General features: G+C 44.4%; 1 protein-coding gene and 1 long non-coding RNA gene across 2 annotated transcripts in view; both read right to left on the bottom strand.

Annotated features, from left to right (window-relative positions):
* Positions 1 to 2,746: 2,746 nt before the first annotated feature.
* Positions 2,747 to 17,866, bottom strand: LOC140218936 (uncharacterized). The gene is made up of 4 exons (XR_011895095.1): positions 17,633 to 17,866; positions 15,825 to 15,930; positions 13,268 to 13,337; positions 2,747 to 5,938 (listed from the first exon to the last, which is right to left on the bottom strand). It is a non-coding gene; the product is annotated as an uncharacterized lncRNA (long non-coding RNA).
* Positions 17,867 to 19,962: 2,096 nt separating this feature from the next.
* LOC126521288 (tetraspanin-5-like) overlaps positions 19,963 to 27,185 on the bottom strand; it is a 32,141-nt gene continuing 24,918 nt past the window's right edge. The window contains exons 5-6 of the mRNA XM_055065894.1: positions 24,744 to 24,900; positions 19,963 to 21,630 (exon numbers count right to left, since the gene is read on the bottom strand). Of these exons, the coding sequence (XP_054921869.1) occupies positions 21,282 to 21,630; positions 24,744 to 24,900 (506 nt within the window). The 3' untranslated portion in view covers positions 19,963 to 21,281. The remainder of the gene's footprint in view (positions 21,631 to 24,743; positions 24,901 to 27,185) is intronic.

Below are 27,185 nucleotides of genomic sequence, written 5' to 3'. Positions count from 1 at the left end.
TACAATGGGCGATTAAGAAAAGCGGTTGCGTACATCGTAAACAGTGTCATGGAATTCATTGGCAAACGAAGATGACGTAGAGGGTGGGCGGTAGAACGCACCTATTAACCGAGACTGTTTCCAGGAACCCAATAACGCTGACTAAGGTAAGTCTTTTGATATTGTCAGGAGAACACCGCCTCATCTGTGCGCAGCACGATCGCAACGGTTTATTGCATAGTTCTGCACACAGTGAAAGCTTCAACGGCACTGACATGAGGTGGCAACGATTTGGGCGCCATGTGAATCTATTGTGGATGATAAGGGATCGTATTTATTAAGAATGCTGCGAACATTGGTAAACAGGACTGACGTTGGAGGACGTGATGAGGTTAGACCTTCTCGTTTTCCTGCGATGACACACGTGTCGTATGTGATGAATGATTGCAAGTGTTGATTGTGTGAACGCGCCGTGCCACGAATTCGTGAAGGGAGGAAGTACTAGAGGCAAAAAATGAGCACTTTGCGTTCAGGTACAGCTTATCACGATGGAGATCGAAAGGTGCAGAAGAAGAAAAAGCCCGGCTTTTACCAAAATGGAAAGCCTTTTCCTAGCGATGGGTATAGCAGGCGAAAAGTCTTCACTTACACTCATGCCTTTTTGTTTAAACAGGTCCCGCATAGAAAGAAAATTCTCTTAGGTTTTAAAACAACTGAACTTTATAATTATTGGCCGGCATTTACTCGGTGCAAAGCAACCACTTCGATGTGCTCGCTCGATTAGTTTGTAAGAAAAGCATTCAAACACTGAGGTAATAGTTGCAACTATTTTCTGATCAGTATATTGCCAAGTTTCCTTGGCGTTCGATACACCACAAATGATTTAACTGTCACGACGTGACCAATCTTCTTGTTCATTCAGTCGAGATGCTAACAGTTCATTCCAAGTGGTGAGTACTTCAAGTGATTTTTTCATTGTTACGAGTTGCTCCTCGTACCGTTCTAGAGTTCTTGGTCTTTGTTCAAGCATTTCTAGACTTTTGTCCATAATGTTATTATCTAAGCTTTCGTGTCCGCTCTTAAGAGTTTTATTATCCGAAGCAAATTCAGCTTGGAACTTGTTGCTTTGAAGTGAGCAGTTATGCACATCTTTAATAAAGTCAAAAAGAACCTTCATTTGTCCGGCGGGGTCATTAGAGTTTTAATTGCACTACGGCGCGTTACTGCCACAAAGACGCTCATACCCACCGGGTTCCATTTCTTCCTTCCTGCATCGCAGAATTGTTGGCAAATTTTGTACGCGTCAGGTCGACATGGCGGTTTGCTTCATAACACTCCTTCAGCCCAAATGAAAGGGTTCTGGCAATGTTTTAATGCTATACATAGCTTCATTGATTTGAATGTACGTTACAGAACCACAGGCTGTCAAAATTACATCCTGGAGTACACCTACACTTATAACCAATTGTGCAGTTTCGGCACGTTAAAAAAAAAATAGCATCTTTTATTTGACAAGTCCACCAGAGGTTGTTACCTTTTCGACTATGGCCATCTTCCTTGACACATTCAAGGCAGTATTACCAAAGGCATGGATGAGTTCCTAAACCTAGGAACTGTTCCTCCATTTCTTGCTTTGCAGGGGCTTCGTGTGGTTTATATCAAAGAGTAATACCGTTTCTACCACCAGCGAGTACCAAGACAGCCTGATAATACTCCACACTTGGATAAGGTATCGTTCTTACTCTGAAGTTGCAATAATAGGGGCCTGTATCTACACAAATCTCTTAGACTATAATTGTTCGTAAAATAAATTCTAGCCAATCCTGGTGCAGGACATATTGAAGGTGACCGGCAAAGGCCAACGAGCACTTAGGAACGAAAATGTTGTGAATTCTGCCCCAAATGCGTTTGTTATTTTGACAGCAATGTCATTTAGGTTGCAACAATAAGCATCCTGCTTTTGAATGCCCTTTTCATTTTTATTTGTAGATAATACATGAGCCCTTCTCACAACTCTACAAGGAGTTCTACACTGTAAACAAAAAAACACCCAGATGGGCGTTTTTTGCTTGTCCTCTAGCGCATTCCCTTTTGTACATCTTTTTGCTCCCATTGAAAGGGCGTACGATAAAACTCCCATTGACGTGGGCATTAATTGGGCACACAACGGGGGTGCCGTATACGCCCACTTCACCCCCCCCCCCTATTTGACTGGGAGGTACAATGGGAGTATTGTGAAGGAATTAAAGGCATTTTAGTTTAGGTGCGGCAAGCTCGTAGCGAAATGCATGGTGGCGCGGGTCACGCGCTTACGCAGTACCAGACGGAACACCGCAGGCCGAAATGTCGAACGCCGGCGATCAAGGCTCAAGGGAACTCGGCCGTCCGTGAGCTGCCACCCGAGCAGGCGTCGCACCTGCTCGGAGCGAACGCCGGCGTCCGACACCTTGGCCTGCGGTGTTCCGTCTGCTGCTGCATAGGCGCGGCGTACCGCCACGAAGCATTTCGCCGCGGGCTCGCCACACGTGGTCCAATCGACGGCACAGGGCCACCGCTGAATCGACCAAGTCACGCGCACACGTGGTCCAATGGCGAATGAACCCGTCACCGCACGTCTTCATTTTTTTTCCCTTTCGCTGATCACAGAGCCCCTCTTTGCAAAGCTTTTATACAGTCGTCCTAGCTTATCGGCAGTGCCTCCGAGGCCAGCAAACGCCTTCGAGAGCAGTTGCTACTTGCTGAAAGGAAAAATGCACGAGACACACACTGACAGTGAAGAAAATTTATTTTACACCAAATGTAAGAAATATAATATGTTCACTTCCGGGCCCAAAAGAAAGCACATTTCTGCCCCAGTAAAACAATTGTCTGGATTTTAAAAAAGAGCACTGTACATTGTAAGCATGCCAGTTGCTAGTATTCTACATGTCCTAATACAATGAAATTAGTAAATGAAAGAAATGCTAAGAAATCTTATCTCGTTTCATACTGAACTGTAACTACAGAGCCATGTGTTTGAACTGTTACTTTGTACTGACGCTCCACACTTTTGCACAGACTATATATTGAGCTCGCTTGACTAAGAGTAAAACTTCATTTGGCCTAGTTGGCACATAATTCTGAACTTAAAACTTACAGAGCAAACACCTAAGACGAACCGCAAAAGGCAGACACGACACACGCTGGCACTAACTGACAACTTCTTTATTTCTTCGTCGTCGATGCATATATATGCCCTAGGCCACACAACTGCACAGGCACACACATTACATTACAGAGATCTCCCAAATTATCACATATGCAAACGTAGGAACTCAAATTCAGATGGGTGCAGGGACAAAGCTATGTCACTGATGCAATTATCATTTTGCCTTTTTATGTCGTAGGCCTCTAAGGCAAGCCGCGCAAGCTCATTCATGCTTTTGCCAAGAATCGACGTCCCATCAAGTCGTGCCTCACAATTTTTGCAAGAGTTTATATGCGCAACAATGTGCACTCTTCTATCTACATTTTTGTGTACTTTTTGTGCATGTTCCCTGCGCGGTCCCTTAAACACATAAGGTCATCTATCAACTCAAGAAAATTGCTTGCAGGCATAGTGTTCCTTTGGCGTTTTCTGCACCGAACAAGCTTTTAAAGCTATGCTCCCGCACCTGCGGAGAGGGCAGAGGAGGACGCCAAATTCGGCATGATGCTTCATACGTGTTGTGCGCGGTCGGCGTGGTTTATACAATTCACTCTCATGTGCTAAGACATAGCTTGGCTAGATATGGCATTGCATCAATGAGCGACTCGGGGAACATGCGCAACAAGTAAACAAAAATGTAGATAGAGGAGCGCACCTTGGTGCGCATGTAAACTCTTGCAACAATTGTGAGGCACAACTTGATGGGACGTCGATTCTTGGCAAAAGCAAGAATGAGCATGTGCGGCTTGCCTTAGAGGCTTACCACAAGAAAGGCAGGGCGATAATTGCATTAGTAAGATATCTTTGTCCCTGCATCCATCTGAATTTGACTTCCTACGCTTGCGTATGTGATAATTTGGCAGATCTCTGTAATGTAATCTGAGTGCCTGCGCGGTAGTGTGGCCTAGGGTTTATATTGCATCGACGACGAAGCAATAAAGAAGTTAGCACCAGTGTGTGTTGTATCTTCCTTTTGTGGTTCGTCTTAGGTGTTTGTGCTGTAAGTTTAAGTTGCTTGACTAAGCCATTCCTAATTAACAGTGGCTGGTATAATGAGGCCGATCAGTGGTATTTTGCATGGACTAGCACACAAATATGATAAATGTCAAAGTACTAATTTAAGAAATTGGGACTCATCACACAAACAAGCTACATAATTTAGTGCTGGATTTCTGAGCAAGCTATTAAAAATTATTGTATTTTATGAACCAGAACCCACCTTCTGATTATGACACATGCCATAGCGAGTAACCCGAATTAATTTGGACAACCTGGGGTTCTTTAACATGCACCTGTCTAAGTACACAGGTGCTTTTGCATTTCGCTCCCACTGAAATGCGGTTTTGTTTAAGACTACATTTACGAAAGTTCCAAACACGATCCCCCCTATATTTTTACAGTGGGTGCTCTTTAAATGGAGCCTCAAGGTGCCAGGGAAATTGGTTCCATTTACCAGGCATTATATTTACTGAGAGACATTGCAGAGAGCCAACCAATTATCAGGATGGTGTCCTATTTAAGCGGCAGTTTCGAAGCGATTTTCGTTTATCGAGATTCCACTGTAGTCTATAATAGTGGATGAGTTGTGTTCTGCATGGACACATTAGCATGGCTACCATGTTTAGTTGAATATTGTGCAAGCAGCAACATTTCACTGTACCCAGTGCAATATATAAAGCCAGCAATGTAACATGTTGCAAATGCAGCCACGAACAAGTACGTTCCCTGATCATATCCAAAAGCAGCATCTTTATACGAAATTAGTCATGCTTTCTCCCGTTTAAGTGCCTTGTTTTCAGAAATCAAATCCTCCTTATCATATTGACCTCCAATTGTGTCATTCCCCGAGCTGAGGTCATTTGAGATTGCATTTATTTGCCCTTCAAATAGCATATTGGTCTTATTTAAAAAGCACATGGCATCACAGTGACCACCTAGACATAGAATTCGAGCTGCAACACAGTAGCAAACATTCTGAGGTAGAAGCCTAACTATTCTTTTGAATTTGGATGCATGCTCAAAACACTGCTACGCAATTGCAGACAGGGCTGATAGTGTAGCAACCAGGACAGATTTAACGGACATAAAGGAGCAAAATTGTGTGAGCTTCGAATTATTATTCTCTCTGAGGAACCATGCTGTCCAATTATAAAACGGGGATCAAAATAAAGTAATTGGATAGCAAATCTGCATTTCATTAAGTAAATAAAATACTGTTCATGCTACCTTCCAGGGTGCACACTACATTCACTTTCCCTGAATGTGAATTTGCTACCTTTCCATGGGTTGCCAAATGTATAGGTGTATTGTTGGTCAAGGGTGGTGGAATGGATATAGGTCTCAGGCTAGAGGAAATATTTAGAGAAGGAGACTTGCCAGGTTGAACAACGAATGTCTCAGGCTGGAGCCATTTGGTTCTCTTGCAAAGATGTTGCCTCCAGCTTGAGACTTCTTTTGTTGGACAACTGTTGATGACTAATTTCGCCATCTTTTCATTTACCCTCGTCTTATTCAACCTATTGCTCCACGCAGCAGCTGCACTTTCTTTAAAAAATAAAGATATTAATGAGCTCAAAGGCTTTGTGCATGGCTGCATCCCCAAGTGCAAAAATTTGTTTGCAGATTGAATGACAGAGTTGGTACCTTTCTTGAGAATTCAATAGGAGCCAAAAATTAAGCTAACAGACTGGTTATGACGACAAGTAAACATGAATTGATGTGGAGTGCCATTTCTTCATTTTGCACCAGGCTTGGGGCCAGCCAGACTTCTTCCTAAAATTGAGAAAATTTTTCTAATGAAATACATATTAAGAGTATTTTCTTCATAATCTGAAAATTTAAAAACATGGTTATTTGGTTATTCATATTTAGTTGGGAACAGTGCGAAGGACAGTGACGAAGTAAGGGCTTATGCAGTAATGCCACATAGTGCTGGCTGAGAACAGATTCAATTTTAGAACAGACAAACAGTTAAGTACTTTGGAATGCTTCCTAAAAGCCATAAAAAACCAAAGCAGGAAGCAGTTGTACAAAATAATGTATGTGCATGAAAAATGCATCTGATCATCGGTTCGCAGACATGTATGCCATTTGCTTGTCAGTTAACAAAACACGTGTTACACTGAAACATTTCTCCTACAATTTGGCAATTTTGTGGGCTTTCATTATTGCTCGGGTCAGTTGGTTTATGTTGTTACTGCTACTAGTGTACGGTGAAGTGTAATGTAGATGGGCAAGTACTACTGACAACTATGAACATTGGCAAATTTTGCTGCACCAGGATAACGCATGCATTGTCCCGCTGCAGCGAAACTTTCCAGTAAACATTCACAGTTGTCTGTAGCACTTTCCCATCTGTCTCGCCTCACACTGTTCCATCTATAGCGCTTCACCATACTGTAATATGCACCACCGACACAAAATTCTACCCTTCTGAAGTTCTTACTGCTACTTCGCACTCGTCACATTCAGGCCGCCAGGCGTACTGAGCCCAATGTAGTATAACTGCATAGACTGGCAGCTCCTGTCATGGACTTATTCTGGTGTAATGGCACCACAGAAGCAAACGAAGACAAAGACATGCAGGACACAAGTGCCTAACCTCAACTCTCGCTTTAATAAGAAAACAGACATCATATACATCACATAGTGACAGGAAGTGATGTCATTAATTCAAAAACAAATTCTTTGTGCAATGTAGCTGAGAATGACTGATGCATTTGTTCTTTTCGTGCTAATCTGCCAAAGCTTAATTATCTTATGTACATCTGCTCATAATTTTTGGCTACAAGTTTTGATGAACACAGGAACAAACCAATCTATTTTGCAGTGCATCACTATGTGCGAATGAGAGTTATTCCACACAAACTTCATTAGCCGCAATCTCAAATTAATACAATGTGTGTATGCAATGCAAGCATGACTGGATGGGAATGGCTGACTGTACATAACCTCCGTTGCACAGTGCACCGCCTGCAAATTGTGCTGCACGCAACAAATTAATTTGTTTTCCTGGCTTGTCTTTTTTTCTCATCAGAGCAAATCTCTCATCACATGTTTCATACAGAAAAAAAATTTTTGCCCGTAGAGACCAGCTACACAATTACCCATGAAAATTACAAATGCATACGAAACAACTGCAACCACTTTTTTACTTCATCTCATTCATTATATTCCATATTCATGCCTAATTTAGTTGCGCAAATCATTGTTTTCTTAGGCCCTTGTTAGGAGAGTTTTGTGCTGTAATAAAAGGCAGAAGCCAAAAAAAGGAAAAGGTTGGTTGTGGTTGAAGCACAATATGCATCTAGTGAGCTAGGCCGCAAGCGTTGTGTAGTCTGCTGCCATCATAAGGCCGTGCCTACATTGGACAGATGGGATGCTCTATTAATGCGAAATCAGGGAAATTGAGGGAGTATGAGTCATCCGTGTGAAACAATCCTCCATCACACAATGTTAAATACTGCAAAGAATGTGACTGCGGTCCTGTGTTCCACAAAACTTGCGTTGTAGCCAGGTATTACGACCTGACAACATGCAAGGTAATTGTGGCTTGCAACATTTAAAAAGTATGACGAATGTATCAGTGATCCATTAGTTGCACTGCATAAAGAATTTCTTTTAACAGATATCATCACATCATGTCTCCACCTGTTATTAAATATTGCCTGTTTCCTTATTTTAAAGCTTGAAGTGAGATCCGGTGCTTGTGTCATGTGCGTACATATCTTTGTTTACTTTTTGTGGTGTCATTACACCAGAATTTATATAACCAAATGGCCACACACTGCTTTTGTCACGTTATAGTGGTGCTTGCAAAGCCTCCCAAACAGCAGCCTATTTGGTCAAAACATGCTTTTGTACATATGCTCTTCCAAATAGAAAAGCTATCAAGAAGGTAACAAGAATCAAGAGCATTAAGTTAAATCCACTGCAATGCTTTACTTTTTTGCCTTTATTCCTTACACCTAAGTGGATAAGAAAGAGTGTGAATGTTACAGAAATGCACTAAATAAGTTGTTGAAATTATGCAAAAATGTTAACGCAACTAAGCATAGATTTATGTGCAATAATAGACACCAGTCTCAATTTCTTTCCTTCTGACATAAACATAGTATATCTTATTCCTTTGGCATGAAGGAAAGCATATGTAGACCAGACAAGCTTATATTTGAATGAGAGCCTTCACGATTAAGCACCACTATAATGTGACCATAAGAGTACATACACTGTAAACAGTGCCGATGACAGCCCAAATTTCATAAGTGCAACATGTTAGCGAAAGCAGCTACCATTAACCCAGAAACTAATCAGATCCCACAATATAACAAGAAAAAAAAAGATTAATGTGTCAGCGCAGCACATGTTCTCTGAAGTTACAGAAAAGTGGTATGCTTATTAACAAACCTGAAACCACAGCACATTTGTATCTGACCACCCCCTGCCTCTTTATGTGCTTTCGTGCCTCTGACAAGGCATTACTGGATATTTATTTGCTTGTCTGTTGCAAAAACACATCAATTATTAGTCAGTGCACAGTGCACCATGCCATTTATCTATGTGGACTCACTTTGTGCCCTTAGCACTGCTCTCACCTATTCAGAACTAAGGATTACAAAAAGACTTGTTCCACTTAAATCTACATGCCTTAATATGTGGGTTCTGCAGTTGAAATAGGGTAATTATAAGTAAAATGCATGACATGTTCTGATGAACTTTGTTTTCATAATCTAATTGTTTATTTGGGCACATAACCAGTCAGATCATTTGTACTAAAACAAGAAAACAAATTCAACACACTAGTTTATACTGGTTGGTGCTCTATTGACTTTAGTACACACATTGAACAAACGACAGGCAGTGAGAAATACCAACAACCACTAACTTCCACACGGCATTATTGGCCACATGTGCACGATATAGCTACAAAAACCCAAACGAAAGTAGACAAAGAAAAAAGTACATTTTAACAGAAAAAGAACAAGACAAAAAAACTTCTTTTGGTAGCTAAGTCACAATCAAGGTGTAAATGACAGCTATAGCTTGGTAAGCACACATGTAGTTACTTTGCTCAGTTCCTCGATATCCCAATTTCTTGTTTGACAGCAACACCAACGGGACATCTACGCATATCTATTGCACATGCCATTTTTGCTCGCTCCAAAATCCTTTCGTGGTTATTCATTTAGTACCTGCTTTGCCTGTACTGGCATTGCAGGGGGGGGTATACATTCTGTGTAATGTAACTTACATTCAAATCAAGCACACAAAGCAGGGAGGGAATTATCTTTGAAAACTATGCAAACAATTGCAGGCTGAAAAACCTTGCAGTCCCTTTGGTCCAAGGAAAAAACAATGTGAGGCATCACCTATAAGTAAAGGAAATTAATAAACCTTTTTAGTGTAATCTCTTTCTTGTGAGGTATGATGATAGCCTGATATGAATTTCTCTATTCTCTACATGTTTGGAACAGTATATGCTTGAAATAATCTTAACTGAAGAGATTTCCCAGTCTTTTAAATCCTGCCATTGCAGCTTACCCTTACTCTCAGTAATACAAAGCCTTTTAGTATTACTTCCTATTACAAATCTAACTGCCATATTTTGAACATTTTCAAGCAGACCAGCTAACTCAATATTATGGGGATTCTAGCAAACATGTACTTATTTGATTAGTGAATGCACATAAGCAAAATACCGCTGTTCTTTGAGGTTTTCGGGAAGCCAACAAAATGTGTATGGGTGGACACACGACAGCTACTACACCAATAAGCATCGTGGCCAACCAAAATTAAGTTTATTCCTATATGGGCGGGCGCGGCGGAGTGTGAGCAGACAATGGTCGGCTTTTTCTGGAGTCATATACAAAGGAACCCCAACATAACGAATGCACCAAAATCAGCAATTTGGTTTGTTGTACTCAGATTCGACCGTTTAGTCAAATAAGTACATTTGCAAATGGATTGTTTTCCCACGGAAAGGGCCGCAGTCAGAAAACACAAATCTGAATGAGAAAAAAATTTTGAATTTGAGAGTCAGCGACCAAAGATACGGTTTCACGGTGTGTTAACGATACCTTCACATAGGTAGCATGAAGGAAACCCAGCCTTGCTTTCGCATCCACCCTGTCCTCTTTGATACTGCCACACACAGTGGAACGACACCATCATGAAAAGTGCTGGCAGTGGAGGTGAATGCTTTGTCTGTATCAAACTTCAATGCATCTCTGAAACTACAGATTATGCAACCCCGTGTACTAAACACGGGGGAAGACTGTGCACATAATACCACGCCATATCAGCACGTCTAGTCTTTCCACAGGCAGCAGATCACCTCTAGAACAGGGTGTGCAGGCTGCAGATGTGCTCAGCTGCGCTCACAGCCATGGCGCTAGAAAAGAAGACGCACGGACTGGGCCCTTCTGAGGGCCCCCTTAAAAGCTCAGTTTGTCATTTTTTGTTTCTGTAATAGGCTAGTGATAAAAGTGAATTTGCTTCATGCCTATTAAGAAATGTTGTACACATGGTAGAAAAATTATGAAAGTAGAACATTTTATTACTTTTCACCCCTCTCAGTTGGAATATCGTACAAATGCATAAGCAGCCATTTTTGCCTTGTTTCATCTAAGATGTTTTTTTCATGCTGAAAGAAAGGCATGTGTTTAAAAAATAAGCTTGGTTGCAACATGTAAAGGAATTATGTAATGTCACAAGGCTTCCTGAAATCAAAATATATTTGTGATTTCTTTGCGACTGGAACACTCAAAAGGAAAACGACCTTTTAAACAGACTAAAACAAAGCCACAGCACATGCACCCATACTAAGCCAGGGACTGTATCAAGCTGATATGAGAAGACTTTCAAGAAAGAATCTTTCCCGGTTTGGGAAAATTCTTAAAACAATGGTTAATACCTGGCCCCACGCCTTAAATCTAGAAGGAATAAAGTTCTTAAGCTACTCTGTGTTCTTTCTTGAACCCAACAAATGTGCCTAGAAAAATGGGTCAAGTCTACATCTTGCCGCATCTGTGGCAAGGTGTGAACAAAAAACTCGCTTTAGCTGGCTGCAGTGCTCCCTGCGATGAATATTCAGGCAGAAAATTGTTACCCCAGTGTGACTGTGCACCCAAGAAAACAAAATGTGGTAGACTACATCAATGCAAACGGAAAAATCTTTAGTCCATGCTTGCTGGCAACCTGTCTGTATTGGCCTCTAGGAGAATTGTGGCCCCCACGTGCTGGAATATTTCCGTGGCATAGAAAACATTGTGTGATACCAGCTATCAAGCTATCAAAAGAGCTATAGGCAATTTTGCTGCAATAACAGTACTGTTTTTATAGCATTCGTTGTGGGGAGTGCAGCTTGCCCCTTTTGCCGGAGTTCTTGCTGAACGGCGATTTATTATCAGTTTGTTATATGTGGAACTCGAACAGCTTATATTTTTGTCTCCTCAATCCACACTTCTGCTGCACTTTTGTCAGCATCTCTACACAGGGTGTCTTGACTGAGGTCATACCAAGTAAGCACGCTACAAGCCTTGTGTGCATCGTTTTCATGACTCTTTCGATGACCAAATTTCATTTTCAGTGACTTTATCAACTAAGTATCTAGCGGCAGCTTGAACATGGGTACTCATGAGAACTCGCACCAGGCTTGGTCAAATACGTCCAGCACTGCAGCACTGAGTAGTGAACCATGCTGTAAGAGTTGGCAACTAAATTGCCACCTTGTGATTGAAACTTTTCATCCTTACAATCAAGGCTTCAATTGCCCAGCCAGCGAGCTGCAGCAAAGGTGTGAACTATAGTCATCTGATGTCACATTCTATGTCATAGCGATAGCAGGTGATCCCTCCAGTGGTGGCCCTCAAGGCCAACAGGCATCCCTTTCTATGCACGTGCTTGTGTAGGACTGGGGAGATGGTGCCAGTTTGTTCTTCAGCATTAACACTGTTCACGCTGTATCAGGAACACATTTTCTTACTCAGTGCAATAGCCCTTGAACCTACATAATTGCCAATGAGTCCTTTGTCGACCAACCTTTCCTTTGCCATGTCATTTCCTTCTGCCTTGATGTTACAGCAACTTCAGCTATATGAATCAATGATGGTGTTTGAGTACCCACACAGCCTTGCAGCTTTCCAACCTGAACATTGCTTCATTAAAAGCTGACATGATTTGGTCTCAGCAGACAGATCAGAGTTTAAAAGAAGCCTTAAACTTCTTTCAAAGTCATTCTAACCTTGTCAATAATCCCGTGCCTTTTGATGTGTTATTCAGCATTGTCCAAAGCAAGTCGGCTCTTAAAAATCAAAATAACAACTTTGTGAGGCCACCTACTAGGCTACCACTGTCTCTTCAGCCAGCCTGAAGTGTCTTGCAGCCATCAAAGCTGGAGTGCAAAAAAAACGACAAAGAAAAGTGTGGCAGACAAAATGCTCATGGAAATCCATATGTTTATGGACTGTTACACTGACTGAAAAAGATGGTGGCTTCCCAATACAGTCTTGATGTACGTAGCTGTTTCAGTCACGAATAAACAGCCAGTTGCGCAGTCCTGCACAAGCACAGTGTACAGATGCCCATGGATTAAAATTTGTAGTGTGTGCATGTGGTACAGTGTACCACATTTCATGTTCCTGAGGCTGCAGTACACTGGGAAGACTGGTTGCAACTTCAATAGTAGGCCCTTAGAGTATTGCAGCCCTTTGTTCATATTTTGCTGCAGATTGTATCAAATGCGAATGCAAATTGTTTTGCAGGACACGTCAGTTCAGTTCAAGCAATTAGACAGAGTAACCCAAGAAATAGTTTAAGCCTCGAAAAGGTCTTAATACAGTCCCTAGTTTAGTACAGGTTTTCGCCTGATGTTTTGGCTTCTTCTACGGTATAATGCTGTTGCTTGCTAGGTACTGGTGGTGTGATGTGCACACTCTCTTGTGTTGCTATAATGACAACTTGTAAAAAAGATTTTCCTTCCTAACAAACATTTGGATACAGTGCCTGTGAGCTCATCTTTTAACCTGTTTTTCATTTGATCTGTGCATTTACATTGAACGTAAACTAGAAAATATCAGTACTGAGAATCACAAAAGAACACACCTGTGTAACGATTCTGCCGAGATCGTGGGAGTGGTCCAGCCACAGGATGCAACGCAGGTAGAAAGGCCTCCTGAGTTAAAGCAAAATAACAATCGTTGTAAGATGCGAATAAAAAATTTTATTCTGTGAGGCTTTCAGCATGTATACTAATTACCACACTTGTATGTAAAATAGTTTTGCATAATAGCTGAGCAAGGTTAACGTCTCGCCCTGTGACTGTCAGCCAATGCTACTCATTGCAATGGTGGCAAATATGGCACATCCTTTCAAATGGAGCTTTTGTGGGTTACATGAATTTAAAAGAACTTAGGTTTACATAATACATAACACCTGTGGTTAGAAGGATCTCTTGCATGCAGCACCAATGCCACAAGTGGCACTGCTTAACACTTCCAGGGCCAGACTTAGTACATAAACAATACAAATGTGCAACAATGTGAACAGGTGGTTAGCTGCTGCTATAACTCAAAGATTGCATGCATCATGTAGATGTGAATGCAGCTCCCATCAGGAGCGAGTTGCCCTTTAGTGCACTTCACTTCTCTTCCTCTTTTGTCTTCATTGCATGTTGGTGCCATATGGTAATAATGAACAAAAATTAAGCACTTCAGTTCCCATTCTTGTTTTACTACATGCTGTAAAGTCATCTAAGTGCGCTTAATACTCTTAAGAATGTACTTTAGCCATTTTGTCAATATTTTTCGCTTGGCTTCACTACACCTTAATGTAGTGCAAATTCTAGACAATGCTTACAAAAAAACCTACTCCACACAATAACACCTCCAATTAACAGTACACAGTCTATGGCTTCGAGATGTGTACATACATACTTTATACATGGTTACAATGAAAATATAAGTGGCTGTTCTAATACGCACACTTAGCATACTGCATAACAGTCACCTGGTTCCAAAATGGCTTTTTGTTATCACACATAGGACGGCCACAAATATAAATTTCATTCTGGCAGTAACTTAAGCCACGCCCAAAACCTTCATAGTGCAATCAATGAAAATTTTCGAATTTAGAGCAGTTAGACATAAACAGGGCAAGTAGTTTTAAAGTGTTAAATAATGAACTGTTATGGAATATGGCGGTAGAAGGCCATGCGCCTGAAACATAGGTACTGTTTATCATATAAGCACATTCTTATATTTTTGCTTAGTTTCCTAGGGATTGCATCAAACAGTTTGCTTGTGTAAATTTTGCTACGTGGCTGTATCGTATTAGCCCTTATCTTTTCGCATTTGAGTTACTGCAGCTTTATGCACATGCATAAAGCTACTACTGCTACCACTTTCTACACTACTACCTTCAGCTGAAGGCCAAGCACTATGCTGTCCAACATACATGCATTTAACAACACCGAACAGTAGACAGAGAATGAGCAACTCTTTTAAAAAGTGCAGTTCTTTGGAGACACATTGATATATATCTGGAAAACAGAGATTTTTGCTAAAATTATAACTTAATATAATTGGTACTGAGCATAATGCATCTTGCAATAAACTTGCATTTGCCGCACACCATTATACACACTGCGACCTCTGCAGCTTCTCCACAATCTGGCACAATGTGCTCAAGCTGCCTGTAAACCCTGGAAGGGGTCTATGATAGTTTAAGAAGCTTAGCAAACATGAGAAAGACCTAAAATGAAGGTCAGAGAAGCAAAGCAAATTTTTAACCATTCCTCTCTATGTTGCTATGAATGTCAAGGTTCCAGCAAATGATGTGTTTGAACTGTGTTTTTAATCTTGCAATACTAGAGAGCACATTTTTGCAATAATAATGTGACAGAGAAGAATGACAGAAACTAACTTAATGAATATTTTTCTAAACTTGCATGAGGTTTTCGTCATTATGCTGATGCACACACCTGCATACCTCTACTGTGAAGTCTTGTTTCAGTTTATTTTATTGTCACATAGTAATTTACACCATACACTTGTCCTGAAATACATCACGTTGGGCTCCTTCAGTATTTTTTGCTTACTGGAAACACACATGCCTATACAGGGCAAGCACTCAATACATGCAAGACTGCCACGGGAATGGCCACTCGAGGTCGACTGTTAGTACAGCGCAAAAGACGAGGACTGAAGGAAGAACACAACACAGGCGCTGTCACACAGAAACATACTCAAGGCACTTTGCGAGATTCTCAGGCTTCTTTCATGCTCTAAAAACACATTATGTAGCACATATTGAGCCACAGATAGCTGCACTGGGAAATTTTCACGTTGCTCTACAATTTTATAATTGAGACTTTTTATCTAATTACATTTGAGAAGTTGATTAATTGATTAAGACTAATTAGGTAATTAGGCAAAATGCAGCAAATCTAAGTATTTCCAAGAGACAGGAAACAACATTACATAGGTTCTGCGCAGCTAGATGGCATATTCATATTTTTAAAAGTTTGCTAGAGTTACGTGGGATAACCTGCATACCTCCTATGGAACAGGTGTCACACCAATCACTGTAAGTAATGCCGCTAAACTAGCCATTGCGCTCAAAACATACAGGGTAAAAAAGCAAACTCTAGGTAAGAGCATACCAAGGCCTCTATTGCTGAAAAGGGAAACTGATGGGAGGCGCCCGATCTCCGGCCATGAAGCTGCTTTATCCTCACAGTTGGCAATGAAACGACCGCAGCCGCAGTCCTGAAATAAAAATGAAAAATTTGACACTACAGTGATCACACAGAACACAAAAAAGCTGGTCACAAGCTTATCTTGGAGAACATCTGCTGCTACATTAGGTTTTGTATATTCGTCAGCTTATTGTTAAACTAAGCTTGCCAATATTTTATATCTTAATGGCTTTGCTCTTTACAAACCAATACCTTTGCCCAACTCATGCACATATGCACTACTTAAGCTATGAGATGTTTACTGATCCCTTACAATGAATGGCTTCTAAGACAAATTATTTCACGCAAAAGGATGCATAACTTATGAGTGTTACTGACATTGAATACCAAGGTAGTACCTTTTTTTATAGACAATCGCGGACTTGAAGCACATTTTTCTCACAGATACAGGTTGATCGGTCTGCCCTTTTTTTTTTTTTTTTCACCAGCAACAGAAATTTTGTTATTAATACTCGTGCAATATAGGATGACGCTGTGATGTGTGATATGATCCTGAGTTGAAAAGCGCAACTTCTTTGTGTTAATTTGGCACCTAGAATTCAATACTAAATATCTGTACCCAATAGGCAATGGCACAGCAGCAAAGTAATTAAACATTAAACAAGTTCAGGTATCCAGAGCACAGCGCCAGCTGTTGAATAACATTGCACAAGCATCGACTATATAGATATAACGTAGTAAGTGCACCGCAGGCGTAGTGGCGGCCTCAGCAAAGAACACAGGCATGGAGCGACGCGCCCGTATGACCTATCACCGGCAATGCTATCGCGTAAATTGATATATCTCGTCACGGCACGGGCACCGTTTTCTGCCGGCCGAGGTGCCGGCGCCACTGGTACTCACCTGTTCCGGCCGCCGAGGTTCAAGTGACGGCGTATCCAGTAATCTGAACCCAAGCAGGACACCTGTTACCGCCAAGCAGTACGCTAACAATAAAGAGGTTCTTATACTCTGACCGGCAGCTCATGCGGCGTTGACCCGTAGTGCCGTAGGAAGCTCACCACACGCTTTTAATACCACAAACGCGCCGCCGACATTTCACGACCGTAGATCAAAGTCGACGGGCGCAGGCTCTACATGCTACGTGCCGCAGTCGCGCACTGCCTGCACAATCAACGACGTGGGCGCGAAGAGACACAGACGATAGAAAGGAGCGTACTGGCAAATCTGCACAATGCGCGCTAAGTGGGCGACCTACTGCACACAATCGCACGGGCTAGGGGATTGGCGCCACGTACGCGCCAGCTAGCAGATACCGCGCACAAAGAAGCGCCGCCGGTTCTCGCTCAAATGATCGCTGTACAAACACTCACACACGCGCACCGCAGTAAGCCCTTAACGAGCCGCCACATTTTCAGGCCGCGGTTAGGCGGCGAAGCTTAGCTCACCTCGCACTGCACGTAACTATTATGGTAGTGGCTTGCGCTTCGGGGATCATGTCGAATGCTCACATCCGCCCAATTAAAGACGCGGCAAAGTCCCTCATTATATAAAATCCTAATTTTTAAGTACACTCGCTTGACTCTGAGCACTCAAGTCGCCTCGATTACGACAAAGCTCGAAGAAACACAGTGATCGTGCAAAATGGTTCTGGACGGTCAACTGTCGCGCCATGTTGTATCGAGACCTTCAACAAGTCATATCAGCGAGTCTCCTCACTTAGAACACATGCACACTCATAGAACATGTAATAATCGTTCAAAGTCACTTACCGTGGAGTCTTGGGGGTTCAAAGCAGTGAGAAACATCAACCACGGTAGAAGAATGTGCCGTCGCTGGTCGAATGGCCGTCGCTGAAAGCTGCTTCAACGGGCGCGCGCGCGCTCCGAAGGCTGGTGTTCCTCCGCGCGTAGTTCCGACTTCGGCGTCCTCTGCAGCACCAAGGCGCGGCTACTCCGAACAGAAAAACAGCGCCGACACACATTGCGCGGGATATTTCGAATCTGACTGCAGAAATAATCCTACTGAAATTGTCGCTGCGACTGACTGCCTTGTTGGTCATGGCTGAGTTATTCTTTTCTCTGTTTGGCTCGTCTCAATTTCCCCTACGCCACCGTTATTCCTTGAAAACCCCCATTTTACAACCGCAATGCCCCTTAAAATGGGCTCGGGGGTATAATAATGGTTCTAGCTTATTTTACTTCTTCTCGTGGGCGTACTCATTTTAAGCTGGGGGGGAAAAATGGCATATCAACTGTTAAAACGCCCATATGGGCTCATTTGTGTTTACAGTGTAGGGTTCACTCCGGTACAAAAATGATGTAGTACAGTTGATCTCACGTGTGAATAAAATTAACATTATTTTCATTTCCATGCGGTCGTGTGCCCAAAATACGTGTTTGTGGCGTGAGCGTATATATATCTTCAGATAAATTTCATAGTATTACAAGTTTCATGCGTATTACTTCAAGACTGTGGGTCTCTGCGTTTCTGTACTTTGCGCGCACATTCAACAGCGACAATCTCTCGAGCGATCCTGCAAGAAGTTTCTCTCCACTTTTGCTTGAATCCCCGAAATTTATTCGCCAGCTTGCGGCCTCTTTTTCACTTAGTTGCTCGAACGGGAAGTGTCGCATTATGCACCGCATATATCAATGAACATTTTCTTATTGACAACGGCTGCTCGCCGAATAGTGAAGTGCTGGGTCAGCTATGATATAGGACTTCAGAAGGGAACAGGTTTGGGCGTGTTGGTTATTCATCGTGATACAAGTAACATAGCGCAGTAAGGACGAGGGACAGAACAAGCGCTCGTCCTGTCTGGACTTGCCCCTCATCTTTACTGCACCATGTTACTTGTATCACGATAGAGGAATCGCGTATAAACTTCGCACGTTCTTCACTAAACGTCATTCTGCGCAGTTACCTTGAAAAATGTCCCTGCATTCTCTCAAGTTTTCAATGATCTCCCACCACTATGAGGCCATTCAGCCCGCATTCGAATCGCGAAAGGATGACCTAGAGATAACGTTAAGCGTGCTTATCACGTTCAATAGTGGGGATGTTTCCATCGTTTCTTTGTTTTAACAGCAGAGTTGTTCGAAGTCGATCCTTCGCCGTCCAGCGTCTGGTGTCACGCAGGGAGGTAAGTCAATGGCACAAACCCGCTATGGCGGATAGACCATAGGAGGGCGGAGGAGAGGGGTATAGGAACAGGTGTTTTGCCGGCGCGCGCCCTTTCGCCCCATGGATTCCATTCGGCGCGACGGACAGCGGGAGCTCGCACGAGAGCGGAAGCGCAGACGTCGCGCAAATCCCGAGCTTCGAGAGCGAGAAGCGCAAGCAAAGCGCCAGCGGAGGGAAGCCGCTACCGCCGAGGATCGAGAACGGGAAGCGCAAGCCAAGCGCTGGTGGAAGCAAGACAACCCCCACTTTTATAAGAAGGCAACCCAATCCAAGCGCCAGCAGAGGCAAGCTAACCCCCAACTTTGAGAGTAGGAGGCCGAACAGAGACGTCAACGCAGAGAGAATCCTCCCATGGAGGGTTCCGAAGGAGGGTTCAAAAGAGAATTCCTCGACCGTGAGTGTGGCCGCAGCTGCAAGGTGTGTTATACTGTTTTTTTATTCAGAACCTCATGCAACTCAAGAGTGTGCGCAACCCTGAACCGAAGCTCGAATTTAACAAAACGGCAACAACGATACGAAACACTTTCATGAAAATCGCGCTAAATACGATTTCATACTTGAGAAAACGACCACCAGCTTCGCTGTTTTGACAGCTTTCCCTGCGTGGAACCAGCTTTACTTTTATTTCCCCTCAAAGTCACCCATAAAACATAGGCTGTTGTCCAATCATTCTTATAATCTGCATAAAGGCTTTTCAATATGGGTTTTTAAGGTTTGTAGAAAATACATATGAAAACTAGCTTTCCAGCACGAGTTCAAATCTCATCCTAACAATGTGGGGTTCAAACACACAAACGAATGAACAAATGAAGTAACACACACACACACGCACACGCACACGCACGCGCACGCGCACGCGCACGCGCGCGCGCGCGTAGAAGCTAAATACTAGAACGAAAAGCGATATATAGGGCCTGGTGGAGACCTGCACACGCTCATAATCAATGAACAATGCGATTATTGTTTCTTGCTACTTTTACTATGTTGTGGAAATAGCATACAAATAGTTTAAAGTCCATTCCGTAACGTCAATTTGATGTTTCACCCTTGTTTGGTCGCTGTGATGACGGTATAACTGATGGCACAACCAGTGCATTGTTTACTGTCGCAATAAATACAGTAATCAACAGAAGAAAGGTCGAAGGGCTTTACAAGCTCGTAAGTTGCGGATGAAATTCTACTACTCATGCATTCGAATACGTGAGACCACTCAGTTTCTCTGCGCTAAAGCAATCGATTTTCCGGCTATATTTGAGACACTTGGAAACATGTACAGTTAGCAGGCAAGTGGCGAACCTTCTTTAAATGTCTCGTTACGAAAGCAACAAGAGCGAACTTTACTCGACTCCGGTTCGCTGTTGTCGCAAATGAGGCGAAGCACGCAAATCAGGATCAAACCTCGCCAGACCTTCAATCGACTGCTCCAACCAAGTACGAACCGAGCGGATCCAACGCCCGTTACGAGAGCAGCACGCTCCGCCCGAATGCAAGACGTCAGTGCGGTGAAGCCAGCCTACCTGCAATAACTTTTGCAATCTTTTGGCTCCTCTCGTGTAAGAAAGGAGAACGTGTAGAAGTAAGGTTTTCTCATTACATCCCGCTCACACTACGCGGGTGAATTCTACGTCGAGCAGACATGGCGAGGCCCCCCCCCCCGAGCGCCTGCACATATGTCGTACCAAGGGCAGCAGCACGAAAAACTGTGTCCGCCAGTTTTACATACCGCTTGTGTTGAAAAAATAAAATATTTTCTTGACAACACTCCAGGGCAAGGCATTATTTCTGCAGTAGTAAGAACTATTGCAGGAATAAAGCTGCGCTTGAGTAGTGATGACCTGCTCATGCTGCAAACTTGAAATGACCAGCAGTGCTCGAACAACAGATATCTCTTCGTTAGGACGAAGACACGTCCACTTGATGAAACGTTGGCTCCAGTGACATTCATGTTCGACCACGGTTGATCAGTGCTCACGCTGCGTAACAAGCAAGTTCTGTCTCGAAACTAACGCGCGAGGCGACCTACCACCAGCACAACTAATCTTGATTTATTCGTAGAAGCGGAGTGCCCTTCAGGTCTATGTCAAAAGCTTAAAAACTGCTGCGCATGAGCAGAGGTGCGTGTCAATATCAGTGTTCGCGAAAACACTCTTGAAATTCGGTGCCAATTCCCACGTGCCTGTGCTGCAAAAGCGTTCCTTCTTCTGTAACGCCGGTTCATAAGTTTGAACCCGGCCGCTATGGCGTGGCGGCCGCGTGGATGTTGTCGTAAATCGATCGGATGACGTCGATCTCGTCGATGACCGTGTTGGTGATCATGTCGATGAATGAGAGCAGAATGACGATCACTACGCAGCCGCCGCCGATCATGATGACGTTGTCCCTGATGAACCGGTTGACCGCGTCCGTGCAACTATCGATGTTCACCTTGTGCCAGGCGTCGCTGTCAGACATGTTGAGCACGTTTTTGCCGCAGTACCGGCTCGCTGCCACATCGCCTGACGTCAACGAGTCGTTCTTCCTGCAGCATGAGTGCGGCACCGAGCAGCGCTCGTAACTCGGGTTTTGGAACGTGCAGTTGAAGTACCTGCGAGCGCGCGGGAGCACATGCGTGTTAAACACTCGCCAGCACTACCTGCCCTAAGGGAATACATCTACTTAGGGCAGGTAGTGACCACGGATCAGGATCATGAGACTGAAATAATCAGAAGAACAAGAATGGGCTGGGGTGCGTTTGGCAGGCATTCTCAAATCATGAACAGCAGGTTGCCACTATCCCTCAAGAGGAAAGTATATAACAGCTGTGTCTTACCAGTACTCACGTACGGGGCAGAAACCTGGAGGCTTACGAAAAGGGTTCTGCTTAAATTGAGGACGACGCAACGAGCTATAGAAAAAAGAATGATGGGTGTAACGTTAAGGGATAAGAAAAGAGCAGATTGGGTGAGGGAACATAGGCGAGTTAATGACATCTTAGTTGAAATCAAGAAATGGGCACGGGCAGGACATGTAATGAGGAGAGAAGACAACCGATGGTCATTAGGGTTTACGGACTGGATTCCAAGGGAAGTGAAGCGTAGCAGGGTGCGGCAGAAAGTTAAGGTGGGCGGATGACATTAAGAAGTTTGCAGGGACAACATGGCCCCAATTAGTACATGACCGGGGTAGTTGGAGAAGTATGGGAGAGGCCATTGCCCTGCAGTGGGCGTAACCAGGCTGATGATGAGTATAAAGACTACGTGTTTAAAGAGATCGCAGCGTTTGCAGTAACCTTGCGCGGCTATGATATCTGTTCGCATAAGAAGTACCGGTACAAGGCTCTTTAGCTTTCTTTTTGAAAACAACGCCTTCAATTTCGAGTTATCGCCCTCCCCCCTTTTCGTATCGATTACCTGGGTTTCTAGCGTCTTTTTCGTGGGTGAACTCCGAAGGTAGTGCTGTCCAGAAATGTGGGCCGTTCCCGTGCGTATGCGCTCTCAAAAATGCAGGCCGATGCCGCACATTGTGCAGGAAAAGAAAAAAGGCAATACAGAGACGCGGCACCCCTCCGGCGCGGGGTGACGCAATAAGGTGCCGTGCGCTATGGCTCCTCACTTTTGCCCCCAACTCGCTCAGGAAGACATTGTCATTGATCGACAATGTCTTCCAATGACAACTATAGTGCAGGTTTTTGGACTAGTTGGCCCGTCGCATCAGCTGAAGTCATAGCGCTGGATTGACACAGACAAGAAAAGACGAGGACGTGTGCTAACTATCAACTATTAAGTTTACAGTTAGCACACGTCCTGTCTTTCTTGTCCGTGTCAATCCAGCGCTATGACTTAACTATAGTTTAAATCGCCTTCTGACACTTCCGGTAATCACGGTGTGAAGCCGCAATCGCCCCAGCGCCCAATAATGCACCTCAACCTGCGTGAGAGCGTCTGACACGCTTCAGCGCCGAGCGCCTCCGTCAGTTAAACACATACGTTACAGCAGATGCAGCTGGTGACCAGAGCCCTGCCCTGCTGGTGACCAGAGTCCTGCTTAGCCACAGCGGCCCAGAATTTACAGAGGTCTTTGAGTCGTCACCTGCAGCACCAAACTTGGAATCCCGTGCTGCCGTACTTGACGCGCCTCTTGACATTTCAGATAGATACTTAAAGGTAGGTGTATCAGTTTGTTATCCGTAACATAACAGAAGCCATCAGGAAAAAGAGATGGTGAAGGAGACGTTTAACGGCTCCCAAAGTAGCGACAGTCGATAGCCTTCTGACGGGAGCTTATCCTCTGCCGTACAGCAGAAAGCGTAGTCGGGATCAACCCTTTCGCCGGGCTAGCTGCGTCAAGTATAACTTAAACCCACTATACGAGAGGTTACTTGCACCATTGCCAGCGCTAAGGAACTGCTGCTTTAGTGGGCTGCACTCACGGGCGCAACGTTGCCACACAAAGTATGTACGACATGCGCAGCCATGATCGTGAATTGCACTGGCTAATATTCCCAGAGCTAATCTTGTACGCATACGCAAATGCACAAGAAAGCGTATCGGGTGACGACCGCAGCGGTAGCTAAATTGGTAAATCACCGCACGCGCAATGCGAAATATGTGTTTGGTCCCCACCTGCGGCCAGTAGTCCTTCAGAACACTCATTTCCCTGTACGCTACTAGGCCGTTTAGAAGTATATTGTATAGCAGCAAACGCAAGAAGTTACCCCCGTATTCTTAAATTCATCTTAACTTGAAGCCCACGCTTGACTTGATTTATATGACGCCTGTCGCGAACGCGCGAAAGGAATGCAATGAGCGCCTTTTGGGTGCGTTTGCACCAGGCGTCGTGTATATCAAGTGAAGCATGGACTTCAACTTAAGATGCAGTTCTGAATACGGGGGTTAGCGTTTGCGTTAGGGTTGCGTGCCCCAGCACCGCGCATGCGATGTATGTAAACGGTGCGCCATGGTGCTCCTACCGCTATTTTCGTGCACGTACGCTATATTCGGGAGACGCCTGCGTCGGATCTATCGAGTCGTCGGCCTGCACTGTTCGGCTCATTCGTTCAGCCCTGATGCTCGCATTTGCGTTAGATTTGTGTAATGGTGCTTCGGCAACGGTGTACTGGTGACAAACGATTGCTGTTTTCGAGATACGTTCTCGATTATCGGCGCAGTAGGCTTAACGAGAAAGTTTGCTCATGTTTGCTGTATATCCGCAAGAGGTGGCACCAAAGCCTGTATCTAGTTGTTCGTTCATTCGCGCGTTTCAAAGGATACGGCCACAAGCGAAGCCGAGATTTGTCAAGTTTTTACCGACAAAACAAAGAGCAGTGTGGTCGGTACATGGGCACGATGCGTGTGTGCTTCACGACCGAAGACGACAGGTGTTCGCCTTAAATCCATTCGAACAGACGTCGAGATGGCGGCGTATATATTTGCGTTAGCGTTAGCGTTTCGCTTCGTTCCCCTATTTTGAAGGATAGTTTGTGCCGCGTAGTGCAGTCTATCTTAGCGTTAGCGTTGCGTCGCACACTAACACCAACGTAAGCTTTTTGCGCTGTACTGAAACTCTTCATTATTTCTACACACGACACCGACCCCGCAAGCAGGCAGCGGAAATCCTCGCGCCCTACACAGAAGAGAAAGTGGCCGCATTGCCGTTCATGACCCCGCTTTCTACATCTTGCCTATAATGTACGCTCAGTGGCTGCTGGTATAGGCGTACATGTTACGGTTCCAGTCCCTGAAGTTCTCGCGGCTCACGCCACAGCACTTCATGCCGCGTTGCAGTGCGTCCATCAACTGCTCCGTGTCCACGCTGTCGCGGTAGTGGACGACCAACGACTCCGACAGCGTGTTCTGGAGGACCTTCCTAATGCCGCCTGCAACAAATACCGACCAGAGAACAAGGGGAATGCCGCTCAGCGCCATTCAAACGTCGCATGCCCCGCATAAACACAACATAATTCATGGGCTTCATAAGTGCGCAGTGTCTAAAACTGCTCTCCACGTTTACAAGGATCAGCTGACCACACACAACGTCGAACCCGCGCTTCGAAAGCCCGACTTTGCTCCTGGTATCTTGCAGAGGGCGCCTCGCCTAGTTCACTCGAGCTAAGAAAAGTGAATTACAGACATTGTCCTTTGCCGCGCCCTCGGCCCCGAGACCACCATAAACCAACGAAAATGTGACAGAAGTTAGCGATAATGGAACCAATGTTTGCCGTGTACTATAACTATATGTAATCAAGGAAGCGAACACAAGACTTCTGTAACATACGGTCGACGATCAAGCTATAGCATAAAACCAACAACCCTGTGCTGCATTCAGGTGATGCTGGCCGTTGAGCTTCTTACAATTACTAGAGGCAACTCTGGTGCTGCGATCGTTCAGCCACCATGATGGGCAGTACGTGGATTTGTCTGATCTTCGTGCTTGGAGCTTCGGACGTTCTTGTAGCTTCGTCTATTACGTTTTATGTGGACCTAAATTGGCCTTATTTTTTTTTAATTATGGGGCTTTACGTGCCAAAACCACTTTCTGATTATGAGGCACGCCGTAGTGGAGGACTTCGGAAATTTCGACCACCTGGGGTTCTTTAACGTGCACTTAAATCTAAGTACCACGGGTGTTTTCGCATTTCGCCTCCATCGAAATGCAGCCGCTGTGGCCGACATTCCATCCCGCGACCTCGTGCTTAGCAGTCCAACACCATAGCCACTGAGCAACCACGGCGGGTCGCCTAAATTTCAAAGCAATTTATAATTTTTTTTTATTGCAGAGGGTAATAAGACTCTGCAAGCACGCATATTAGCTGCTAATTGCAGTGGTTCCGCTTGTCCATGCGTCCGTGGTGTAGTGGCTTCAATATCACGCTTCTTTGCTCGAGGTCCTGTGTTTGAGTCCTGCCGTCGGGCCATTTTAATAATCTTTATCTAATTATTTAGAGCGCAATAGTTTCTTAAATATGATCAGATTGCAAAGTGACGAAGCCATTTAAAGCCAGAAGGACGATGTTTAAGCAAATCCATGTGCTACCAATCATTCCCACGCTGGCTAAACTGCCCTGCTAGCAGCTCCCGTAGACAATAGCCCCACAGGTCCCTCTAGTAATTGTATGAAACTCTACGATGCTGGCTTTCGGGCGCCATTGTGAGGAATAGACACGAGCAAGTCATTTATAGTAGCCAGTTACGTGCCCCGCTGCATGCTTGCACGTTTTGTGCTGTTACTTTAGCGTTCCTTCAGTAAAATGCCGCTTATATGCGAGCATTTCGTCTACGCGTACAGTTCCGGCCGTGAAGTATACATAATTGCGCCACATTCAATACGGCGTTCGATGCATCGACTTAACCTGTGAATTGAGTTGCTTTGTGGTCATGCCAACCATTCGTCAGTATTTCACACTAATTCTAAATGTTAAGTGGAACACGTTTGATTCAGCAGTCCCACAGTAAATTGAAAGGAATGCGCACATCGCAAAAATGGCTAGTTATCTCGTTCTCATATTCATATAAACTGCAGCGCCGGCTCAATGAGCTGCGTCACTCGTCTAAAGCCGTAAGAGGACAGCAGTCACTTTTATTGAGTCAAGGGCGATATGCCGGGCAACGGTGGCTGCGAAAAGGTGACCCGATCGTTTGGCAGAGTACTGTAGCGTTTGCGAGGCCGCGCGGCCACTTCGGCAGTGCTCGATGACCGCGCGGGATTGCTGCACTAGCACACAGGATAACGCGGCATGCTGCGCTTCTTCAGTTGGCCTCCGCCTCGAGAAAAGTTGCAGCTCCTGCAATAGACACGTCGCCGCTGTCGCTTTGTATGCCCGTCAGCGCCGCCTCAGTGCTGCAAGCACCGGAGCATGCCAAATATTCCACCTATCCTTGCGCGGGGAACCCAGCTTGCGTGTGTACAGGGCCATGTTATGCGGCGAGTACTTCATGCGTGTTTCAGAACGCTACTGCAGAGCGCGCGCAGCCCGCAACACGCGTCGTGCGCTCGACTGCCCACACGTCTATAGCGATCGTCACACGAACCCAATGTCCGCGCAGGTACGTCGGCATTGTACAAAAGACCTGTGACGGGCAATGGAGCCATTTCGGTACTTCTCTCTTCTGAGTAACTTTGACAACCTCTGCAATCTTCTAAACCATATGCTATCCTCAGGGG

The sequence above is a fragment of the Dermacentor andersoni genome, chromosome 6, assembly GCF_023375885.2.
Source record: "Dermacentor andersoni chromosome 6, qqDerAnde1_hic_scaffold, whole genome shotgun sequence".
Classification (NCBI taxonomy): Eukaryota; Metazoa; Arthropoda; class Arachnida; order Ixodida; family Ixodidae; genus Dermacentor; species Dermacentor andersoni.
This window is presented reverse-complemented; position numbering and strand designations above follow the sequence as displayed.